At 38.4% G+C, this 11,370-nt stretch overlaps 1 protein-coding gene across 1 annotated transcript in view; it reads left to right on the plus strand.

The window, feature by feature from the left end:
• LOC132152739 (collagen alpha-1(IV) chain-like) overlaps positions 1-10,319 on the plus strand; it is a 61,339-nt gene extending 51,020 nt beyond the window's left edge. The window contains exons 31-52 of the mRNA XM_059561598.1: positions 1,669-1,782; positions 1,867-2,034; positions 2,137-2,226; positions 2,342-2,494; positions 2,810-2,908; positions 3,023-3,112; positions 3,292-3,431; positions 3,514-3,640; positions 3,777-3,857; positions 4,019-4,117; positions 4,645-4,695; positions 4,845-5,030; positions 5,259-5,392; positions 5,477-5,549; positions 5,685-5,756; positions 6,628-6,756; positions 6,837-6,935; positions 7,044-7,256; positions 7,350-7,527; positions 7,615-7,729; positions 8,250-8,422; positions 9,639-10,319. Of these exons, the coding sequence (XP_059417581.1) occupies positions 1,669-1,782; positions 1,867-2,034; positions 2,137-2,226; positions 2,342-2,494; positions 2,810-2,908; positions 3,023-3,112; positions 3,292-3,431; positions 3,514-3,640; positions 3,777-3,857; positions 4,019-4,117; positions 4,645-4,695; positions 4,845-5,030; positions 5,259-5,392; positions 5,477-5,549; positions 5,685-5,756; positions 6,628-6,756; positions 6,837-6,935; positions 7,044-7,256; positions 7,350-7,527; positions 7,615-7,729; positions 8,250-8,422; positions 9,639-9,720 (2,666 nt within the window). The 3' untranslated portion in view covers positions 9,721-10,319. The remainder of the gene's footprint in view (positions 1-1,668; positions 1,783-1,866; positions 2,035-2,136; positions 2,227-2,341; positions 2,495-2,809; positions 2,909-3,022; positions 3,113-3,291; positions 3,432-3,513; positions 3,641-3,776; positions 3,858-4,018; positions 4,118-4,644; positions 4,696-4,844; positions 5,031-5,258; positions 5,393-5,476; positions 5,550-5,684; positions 5,757-6,627; positions 6,757-6,836; positions 6,936-7,043; positions 7,257-7,349; positions 7,528-7,614; positions 7,730-8,249; positions 8,423-9,638) is intronic.
• The last annotated feature ends 1,051 nt before the right edge of the window (positions 10,320-11,370 follow it).

The following is an 11,370-nucleotide window of genomic DNA, read 5'->3' on the forward strand; positions in this document are numbered from 1 at the left end:
TTCTCATAATACATTTGAATAGATTACTCCAGAACAAATGTTCAGAAAGTATTTCCTTTAGAACTAAGAAACTTTTAGCAGACACTTTTGTTCATTGTAGTTGAGTTTAGAAATGGAGAACAAAAGGGTAAAATTATCTGAGCATTAGAAAAACATCCTGGTGGTTTGGCTGATGCATTGCCGAAAGTAGAAAAAAAACATTTGTTGTGGCTTTATTAAACTTAACATCATAGGGATTCTCTTGGTGAATTTAAATAAGGACAAGAGCTAAGGAAGGTGTCCCTGGGTACCAGTCTCATTTCAGGCTAAAGTACAACCAGTTTGATCTCCTGAGAAAATTTGACCGTACAAAATGGCCAATTACATGTATATAAATATATATTTTTAAAGGAATCACACCAACCAAACATTGGGTGACACTGCTGATTTTTTAAATCAATCGGTCATTGCAGATAATGCAAACTTTCTGATGAACATTTTAACTGTGCTTTGAAAGTTGATGTACAGGGTTCATGACAAACAAGTTGGGCAAATATGTGAAAGTTTCACTTAGATCTTTAGACCTTAGACTAGGCATGTTCTGTATACTTTACATTTACATTTTACATTTAATCATTTAGCAGACGCTTTTATCCAAAGTGACTTACAAATGAGAACAATAGAAGCAGTCAGGTCAACAAGAGAACAACAACAGTATACAAGTGCCATGACAAGTCTCAGTTAGTCTAGTATAGAACGCATAGGTAGTATTTTTTTTTTTTAATTAAAAGACAAGAAAAGGAAAAGTGCTAGTGTTAGTTGGTTAAGTGCAGGCGAAAAAGATGAGTCTTTAGCTGTTTCTTGAAAATGAGTAAAGACTCAGCAGTACGAATTGAGATTGGGAGGTCATTCCACCAGCTGGGCACAGTCCAGGAAAAGGTCCGTGAGAGTGATTTTGAACTTCTTTGGGATGGTACCACAAGGCGTCGATCACTTGCAGAGCGCAAACTTCTGGAGGGCACATAAGATTTAACCAATGAGTTTAGGTAAGTTGGTGCCGTGCCAGTGGTCGTCTTGTAGGCTAGCATCAGTACCTTGAATTTGATGCGAGCAAGACAGGTAGCCAGTGTAACCTGATGAGGAGAGGAGTAACGTGAGCTTTTTTTGGCTCATTGAAGACAACCCTCGCTGCTGCATTCATACTTTGCATAGGTTGCATTGTGTATGCTTGAAGGACAATAGAGCACTGCAGTAGTTCATCTGAAATGACAAGCGCCTAGACAAGGAACCATCAGATCTTCACGTTGAGTGGAAATCTATATACATGATCAATGCCAAACACTTTCCCCAGGTTGCTGGCTGATATAGTTGATGTTAGTGTTTTAAAAATGGCAAGATATGCAGATTTTCTCACAATGACTGTGGGGCATTTGACGTCAGGTAGAACAGTATGCTGCTTTTTATAGATTTGTCTCTGAGGTAAGATTCAACAAAGGAGGTGCAGTTTTTATGATGGCCAGTTCAGACAAGAGGATCTATTCTTTTAAGGAAGGTGTCAGACAATGATTTCAGTGCCTCAAGTGTTTTCACCTTAAACAGGAAGAGAGTGTTGGAGAAATGGCTTGCAAGAAATCAAAGGGGATGTATTCAGGGTGTATAATAACATTAAATTAATATTTACTTTTGTAGGTAACCCTGGACCACCTGGAGCTCGTGGTGCGGTGGGGCCACCAGGTCCTCCAGAGCTCGGAGAACCTGGACCACCTGGACCAATGGGCCCACCTGGAGGCCCTGGACCCTTTGGTGAGTTTTTCAATTGATTAGCACCCAAAAAGTTTTATGTATGGTATGGTACATGGTATGTAACTTGTTTGGATGATGTCCTAGGCCAGATAGGTATAAAGGGTGATAAAGGATATCAAGGCCTACCTGGTGTGGACATGCCTGGCCCTCCGGGTGACAGGGGTAGCCCTGGTGTCCCAGGTCTACCAGGATATAAGGGTTTGCCAGGAGAAGAAGGATCTCCAGGAAGAGATGGCTTCCCTGGTGAACGTGGTGAGTGTTTCTTGACACCCATTATTCCTGGTGTTCTCCTCGCACATGTTTGTTTACCTTAAACTGATTCATATGTTGACGTTTTTTTGTTTGTTTTATCAGGTCCAAAAGGACAAATTGGAATCATGGGAATGACAGGACCACCTGGACATTTAGGGCCTGGTGGGAACCCTGGAGAACCTGGACAAAAAGGTATTAGAACACAATTCTTATTATTTGGACTAAATAATATATTGTTATCTTCATTTGACAGGGTCATAGTTAGAGTTGCATTAGCTAAATCTTCATTTTGTTCTGTCTCTTTCAGGTGACCCCGGTTTGATTGGGATCAGGGGAGAGTTTGGTGATCCAGGTATCAAGGGTGAGAGAGGAGAAATGGGTTCACAGGGGCCACCTGGAAATATTAGTAATTCTACAATTGACAAGTGGAAGGGGGACAAAGGAGACAGGGGAAACAGAGGTACAGAGAGAGAGGTGTTTGTCATAAAGGTTTCAGGACCAAAACTAATGGCAAATTTCCATGCAACCGAACTAAAACAAAAATGTTCAAAAAAAGAAATTTACCAGTACCACCAACAACAAAAATGTTAACATAACATATATTCTCAGACATTTTTTATGTTTTGAAGATGATCTATTCTAAATGATATATGTTGCAATAAAATAGAGTTTTAAGGAAGCACACATCTCTGGATTGTTTGCTACCATTGGTGTCAGATTTAAAATCAGTGAACTATAAACTGATTTGTCTTTATATTTTAACCTTGTCTATCAGGTGAACCTGGTCCTACTGGAGAAAAGGGGTTTCCTGGAACAACTGGAGACTCTGGGATGCCAGGAAAAGATGGAATGCCTGGTTCACATGGACAGCAAGGTTAGTCCCCAGATAATAATCTGTACTCAAATTAAAATGATGGTAGCTGTTAAGTACCATGATTCAATAATGTTATTAAGAGAACATTATTTGATTACTGTGGCTTCACTCCAGGTGAGAAAGGAGACACTGGAGTCCCTGGGGAGCAAGGACGAACTGGAGAACCTGGAAACCCAGGTCAAAGAGGAGACATGGGATACCCAGGTAAATATAGTGCTCTCCACTTCTGCATGTGGGTTGAAAACAAATAAAGAAAAGAAGAAAAAATATTAAATAATACAAATTATTATTAATCATTGAGGCAGTTTAGTTATGAATAATAAACTCTGGTATTGTTGATTGCCGTTTGATCAATTTTAAGTGAACATTTTGTGGTTCTTTAGGTTCAGAGGGGCCAAAAGGTGTTCAGGGTGTTGGTGGGTCTCCGGGACATCCTGGATTTAAAGGTGTTGATGGCCCCAAAGGAGATAGAGGAGAGCCTGGTTTAGCAGGAATAGGAATCCCTGGTCCCCCTGGAGTGAAGGTTTGTGTTGTTGTTTTAGTATAAACAAAAAGTACATTAACAATACAGTATAAGACTTACTTGGTATATCTCATACTTACAGGGAAATGTTGGCACCCCTGGTTTCCCTGGTGAACCTGGACAGAAGGGACAGAAGGGTACAATGGGCATCCCAGGAACTCCTGGAATTCAAGGAAATAAAGGAAACACAGGATCGATTGGTTACCCAGGCAATATGATTATAATGACTAATGCAAATTACACTGAAATACACTGTTTATCAGCCAGTGTCATTAACATATTGAGACACTAATACAATCATTTTTCTTATAATACACTGTACCAATCATATTATTTTCTGAGCAGGCAGTCCAGGGAGACCAGGTGAGAAAGGTGTCAGTGGGTTGCCGGGGTCTCCAGGAGAACCTGGGTTTCACGGACGTCCAGGTAAGTCAAACTGAAATTCCCCTTGATATTTGTTTAAGGCACCCATAATGTTGCTAGACACACTGAAAAAGTCTCTTTATCTTAGAAAGCTTCTGAGAAGCACAAAACAAGTGCACTTGAAGTTGGTGAAAAATCCTAATAATTATTATTTTTTTGACTAGGTGAGCCTGGTCTACAGGGTTCACCAGGTCAGCCTGGGGAGAAAGGCAATGCAGGGGTTGATGGCATTCCTGGATTCAATGGAGAGAGAGGAGAACCCGGTAAGATTATGTAGCTCTAAAAGTGAAAGGTAGCTAAAGGGAAATGCTGCTAATTTAAAGTCCTTTAGAGTAGTGCACATATCTTGAACTCTTAAAAGAATCTTTTAGGGACAGTGGGTCTCTAATTCAGTAATGATTGCATAGTCAGGGGCGATTTCTTCATTAGGATGATAGGGCGATGTACCAGCAGTGCAAAAGCAAGGAATTGTTTTCTGTCACATTGAACCACAGAACCACAAGCCTCTGGATATATAGTCCAATCAGCATCAAGTCAAATTCTGTGGAGAACCGCCCCTTTTTGGGTAATTTTAAAATTTGAGCTTTATTGGTTTGGCTTTTTTGCATATGTATGGTTTTAGTTCTTCCTAAACTTGTATTACATTTTGATTGCATTTTAGAACACAAGTAACTGATGCATCATGATTTGTTTGTGAAAATATTTGTATACTGTTGTAAGGCACAAATTTGTGCATATGTACTGTTAGTGAGACCCAACTTCATTAGAAACAATTGTTTCTCTTCTTCAGGTATACCTGGTATAGGATTGACAGGAGCAAGCGGAGAACCTGGCAGCAAAGGTCAGAATCGCATATCCCCAATAATTAGGTTGTCATTTATGGAGCAATGGGAGGTCTACTTAATATGAATGATTTTCAGTGTATAATTTAAGGATAGTTTAGTGAAAAGTAACTAATTTGAATTAATACTTATTCTTATTTCCACACAGGTGACAGAGGCAACCCTGGTCTTCCTGGTTTGCCCGGGAGTCCAGGTATTCCTGGAAGCAAAGGTGAGAAGGGACTGCCAGGATTCCAAGGGAGCCAAGGATGGCCTGGAGAGAGAGGACTTCCAGGAGCATCCCTGGAGGGCCCTAAAGGGGACAGGGGAGCTCAGGGACAGCCGGGAGAAAGAGGTGAATCCTTAACAACTCACTATTAAGGACATTCTGTCACAGAATATTCCTATTATTAGTTGTATAAAAATGTAAGGGTGTCATTGTGGTAATAAAATGCAGTTGTCCCTCCTGTTAACCAAAGAATGTTGTGTGAACTGTATTTAATACTCTAAAACAGGAGTGACAGATGTGTTCTGCTGAATTTGGCCTGCGTCATCTTACGCCCACATCACGTTTTTACCACAGGTGTGACTGGATATCAAGGCCCACATGGAATACCAGGCAGTGCTGGAGCTAAAGGAGAAAAGGGAGATGTGGGCTTCCCTGGCCCACAAGGTTCTCATGGGTATAAAGGGAACAAAGGTTTCACTGGTGTTCCTGTGAGTTTAAGGCTTCGTCTTCTAAAATAAAAATAGTGCCTTTAAAAATGATAGTAGATCATTTAATACAGCTGTGCTCTTTAGGGTGAGCCCGGATTGCCTGGTTATAATGGACCAAAGGGTGAGATGGGACAACAGGGTGTTTCTGGTTTCCCTGGTAAGATTCAAGATGAAATTTAACTTGACAGAATGTTGCAGTGCATTTTTGTGGGTTTCTGAGTGTCATACTTCATATTTATAAAAGGCAGTGTTTGATAGAGATGGAAGTTTGAGTGGCTCTGTGTCATTCCAGGTATGAAGGGTGAGACAGGAGTGATCGGCTCTAAGGGTGACGGAGGTGACAGAGGATTCCCTGGTCTCAAAGGTATGAACAAAAAATTCTACTCAGTTTTCACTTCATCTACAGCGATATCGTTGACTTGACACAAGTTGACTTGTCACAATTTAAACTGAACAGAGATGACATCACTGAATTCAATGTTTAACTGTCATTTTGCATTATTGATACACTGTTTTCCTAATGAATGTTGTTCAGTTGCTTTGATGCAATGTATTTTGTTTAAAGCGCTATATAAATAAAGGTCACTTGACTTGACTTTTCCATTGAACTATATTAATAACGTCTATCCACATTTATTCATATGAACATTTTAATTGATATAGCTAATGTCATATTGGTAGTAGACTTTAAATGTATTGGTTTATGGTTTACATTATTGTACATAATAATAATAATAATAATAATAATAATAATAATAATAATAATAATAATAATAATAATAATAACTGTATTATTATTATTATTATTATTATTATCATTACTGAATAAAATATAAATGTAAACATAATTTAATGTCAATGTTGTACAGTCTTGAAAATATAATAATCATTAATGTAATAAAATATAGTGAAATATTTAATAATAAAAATAAAAAATATTTCACAGCTTTTTACTTTGAATCTGTAGTTCTGTAAATTCAACGTGAAATAAATTGTCTAGCATGTATAAAAGAGGAAATACACATCAGCCACAAAATGACAAACGACATAACAAAATATATTTACACAGACAAAGTATCAGATCACATTTTGTGTGTCCACCAAACTGCTTCTTCAAATCCGTATTTGAGCGTGAATGTGTGGTGAAATGTCTTTACTATAGTAAATGGTCTGAATGCTCTATAGCTCATTGTAAACATTTTTCTAAATTTCTGCTTTTAACATTTCAATATAAGGAAGCGAAGGCCCCCCTGGACCCCCTGGGCCGCAAACATTTATAAAGGGAGATCCTGGTCTTCCGGGACCTCAGGGTCCCCCGGGTCTAGTTGGAATCCAAGGCATCCCTGGACAGAAAGGACAACAGGGTGAGTGTTTCAAATATCTGAACTTCCAAGTTTATGAAAACAGTCAGTTGACATATCTTAATGCACAACCACGCTCCTAGGTGTGATGGGAACTCAGGGTATAAAAGGATATGATGGGACACCTGGCTATAATGGATATCCTGGGTCCAAAGGAGAGCCTGGACAAACTGGACCCTCTGGTAGGTGCACGGACACATAAAATACTAAGAGATTCAAGACAGAAGAAAAGTTCTGAAATGACTTTCATTTATAAGATCCTAAATATTTCCTAAATATCTTTTCTGTAGGCCCCAGAGGGTATCCTGGTCCTCCAGGGCCTAGTGGTATCCCAGGTCGCATCGGCCATCCTGGCCCTTCCTCCGTGGACCACGGCTTCCTTGTAACCCGCCACAGTCAGGGTGTTGGTGTTCCACTATGTCCAAAGGGAACGACGCTAATCTATGATGGATATTCGCTGCTTTATGTCCAAGGCAACGAGAGGTCACATGGACAAGACCTAGGTCTGCACAGCAGCCACACTGATCATGTATGTATTCTGAAATATTAATCAAAGTCACACAATCCCTGATGTTCTTGCTCTCTTTACCCAATAGGTACAGCTGGTAGCTGCCTAAGGAAGTTCAGCCCAATGCCTTTCCTCTTCTGCAACATCAACAATGTATGTAACTTCGCGTCTCGTAATGACTATTCGTACTGGCTCACGTCTCCCGAGCCCATGCCAATGAACATGGCGCCTGTTACCGGTCAGAACATCAAACCCTTCATCAGCAGGTGTGTGATCTTTTATGAATCATTTGATATTTTCATGAGAAAGAATTCCTCGTCCTTCTCATATGGATGCATGTTTTTCTGTGACAGATGTGCAGTTTGTGAGGCTCCTGCTATGGTGATAGCTGTGCACAGTCAGACCATCCAGATCCCTCATTGCCCTCAAGGTTGGGATTCTCTCTGGATCGGATACTCTTTCGTCATGGTGAGGAGACTAAAGAAGCTTGTTTTTAGGGCTGTGCAGAATATCAGTAGTCAAATCGCTAACACTGCTGTTTAATTTGATAGGTATATGTGCTGTTGGCTTCAGAGATACGGTGTTTCATAGCACCTCGGTTAATTTACTATGAATGTTGCCACTGAAACACTGTATTACGAGCTGCAAGTGTATAACAGTGCTTCAATTCATTTAGAAACCGGCACCACATATCTTTATTTGCCTGCAAATGCTCAAAGAAAGGCTCTTTTATTTTATTGTATAATTTTTTTTTTTTTATTAGTTCAAGGGTTAAGGTTAGTAATCATTCTTGATCCCCCCCAAATATATCTACGTAGCCTATATAAAAAATCCTGTATTTTAATTTTTTTAATTCCAAACTAAAGTACAGGATGTTCAACCCCAGTACTCAAATGTCATTACAATATGACCAAATAAACAGGATGATATGAGAATGTGGACTTGTGACTGGTGTGTAAAGGCCTTACGCTGTCTCTCTGTGTAAAAGCACACCAGTGCTGGTGCCGAGGGCTCCGGTCAGGCTCTGGCCTCTCCGGGTTCTTGTCTGGAAGAGTTCCGCTCGGCTCCCTTCATCGAGTGTCATGGTCGAGGCACCTGCAACTACTACGCTAATTCCTACAGCTTCTGGTTAGCCACCATAGAGGACAACGGAATGTTCAAGTAAGCTTTCACACACTTTATATTCTTTGCATTGTAGGTTCTTACTATTTTTATGGATGCACTATTGTTTCTTCAGTTCAACACAGAATATATCATGTACTAAGGCTGATTTGTTTATTTGAAATACTCAAGCTACAGTATATATGACACACCCATGGAGTACTACAAAGCCACAGTAAATCCTCTCTCTTACCACAAGAGGGCACAATAATTTCTAGGAGCGTTTTTTTATCGTTTTTATGTCTCAGTACTGTATTGAAGCATTAATAAAAATTAAAGTCATCCTTCTTCTTCTGTAACCAATAACCAGGTCAACTGAAAAATATTAGAATAACAAAAACAGTAATATGCAATTAAAATATTGGTCCAGAAAATAATTACTTATATGTTAAGTGTATCTTTTTAATTTATATTACTTACTAAAATTTTATTAAAAGTACTTACTAAAAATGTACAGAGTACAAAGATGAAGTGTAGCATATCACAGTTAGTATAATGTTAGTATAAATGTAATACTTATCTGATCAGATATTTTAATAAATTACTTAATAATGCAGTTTTAGAATGTTACCCTACAAATATTATGCAGATCAATGTAACCTATTATTGCCCTTTTCTACAACAGAATAAAAAAAATGTAATGACAACTTTTTTATATATAAACAATATATGTGACCTTGGGACACAAAACAAGTATTAAGTGGATTCTGTATTAAGCATCTGAAAGCTGAATAAATGCGATTTCCATTGATGTATAGTTTATTAGGATTGGACAATATTTGGCCGAGATACAACTATTTAATTATCTGGAATCTGAGGGTGCAAAAAAATCTAAATAATGAGAAAATCACCTTTGAGTTTGTCCAAATAAATTCTTAACAATGATTATTATTAATCAAAAATTACGTTTTGATAAATTGATGACAGAAAATTTACAAAATATCTTCATGGAACTTGATCTTTACTTTATATCCTAATGATTTTTGGCATAAAAGAAAAATTTTTGACCCATACAATGTTCTGTTGGCTATTGCTAAAAATATACACCAGTGACTTAAGACTGGTTTTGTGCTCCAGGGCCATGTTTGGTTTGATTGCTTTAATATTGAATGCCGTGCTCCAATAGAAAAAAGTCAGAATTGCAAGATGTTATGAAAATAAATTATATATAAATTCTCCTGTCCTCTTGTTAAATGTCTGTTTATTGTGGTTACAGGAAACCCGTCCCTACAACGCTAAAAGCTGGCAATCTACGAACTCACATCAGCAGGTGTCACGTGTGCATGAAGAGGGTCTAGACCAGCCTCAGCACTCTGTCTGCTCTTTATATTCCAGTTTTACAAACAAACAACAATCGTATGGTGCTACTTCTGTGAAAAGCCATGGAAAAACTTCAAGAACCCACCGAAAACTACCCGTTTCATCATTTATACCAATGGAACTTTAAGATCTGCTGGCACATTTGCCTCATATAACTAACTCATGTTTAACTAACATTGTTCCATTGTGTCTGATGAATGACACCTGTTTACACTTGCACTGAGTTTATGTATTAGTAAGCAGGTAACCATATTCATCAAGAGCTCACATGGATCGGATGCTATTCCATCCAGCCCTTCTCGTGTTCTCTTTTTTCAGCATTATTTATCATGCCACTTAACGAGATCAGATGCAGATATCTTGTTTATTACTCTCTCAAATGCATAATCAAGCAACACTACTGACATTATAGAATTAAATATAAGTGTTCCTACTTTACAGTCAGTAAGTTTGTCAGCACCCTCTCTGTATGATGTAGGAAAAGCAAAGATCAAGCTTTGTTGTAAATATAGTGCTCTATTTAGTTGACACTTGTCACATAATCTTTTCAGGTAAATGCCATTGGTTTTGTTATACTTAATTACAGTTGTGTTCAAAATCATTCAACCCCCTTGACTTGCAAGACAATTTGCTGTGGAGGATAACATTTTATGAAATCAATTTAACAAAGGCATCAGTAAAGTATTAGAGAAAGTTTGTTAATACACTTTTGAGTGATTCTGAGAATGAAACATTGATGAATCATGATAAAATTCGAATTGGCTCTAAACATTCATGTTCAAAATTATTCAACCCCTTTTGTGCAGAATCTTTTATTCTTTAAAATTACATATAAACGCTGTCTGTAAGTGTTTAGAAGCTTCTGTCACCTCTCTACTACAGTCTTGGCCCATTCCACGCCTGAAAAAGCTTTCAGATCACTGATAATCTTTGGTTTTCACATTGCCACTGCTTTCTTCAAATTTAACCAGATATTTAAAATGAGAATTAAGCCTGGAGACTAAACAGGTCACTCAAGTACATTCTGTGACTGATCCCTGAACCAAGCAGTAGTAGATTTGGGTGTGTACTTTGGGATGACTGTCCTGCAGGAAAGTCCATTGATCATCAGCTTCAGTCTTTGCACCAAAGGCATCACAATTCTTGTCAAAATAGCCTGATACTTCAAAGAATCCATGATGTCCTTCATACGGTCATGACTTCCACTTCCTTCTACAGTAAAGAAACCCCATAACAGTACTGATCCACCTCCAAGTTTGACGATGGAGATGGTGTTCTTCTGCTTATGAGCTTTGCCTGTTTTGCAGCAGACATACCGCTGATCCATGGGTCCAAAAAGTTCCAGTTTGGTCACATCACTCCATAAAACATTCCTCCAGAGCTCCACAGGTCTAAACAAATGAATTTTATCAAGTTCAAGTTGGCTTTTTGTTCTTCTTGATCAAGAGTGGTATTTATCAAGATGTCTCAACATGAAGGCCATACTTGTCTAGTGTTCTTCTTACACACTGCATTGAAATGGTTTTGCTCCTTTCATCGGGTCATCTTGCAAGTCTTTGGCTGTACATTGCAGGTTTTTTCTCAGTTGCTCTAATTAAACATTTTATGATATTTTGCTTTTTCTTCCA

This window comes from Carassius carassius, chromosome 11 (assembly GCF_963082965.1).
Source record: "Carassius carassius chromosome 11, fCarCar2.1, whole genome shotgun sequence".
NCBI classification, from domain to species: domain Eukaryota; kingdom Metazoa; phylum Chordata; class Actinopteri; order Cypriniformes; family Cyprinidae; genus Carassius; species Carassius carassius.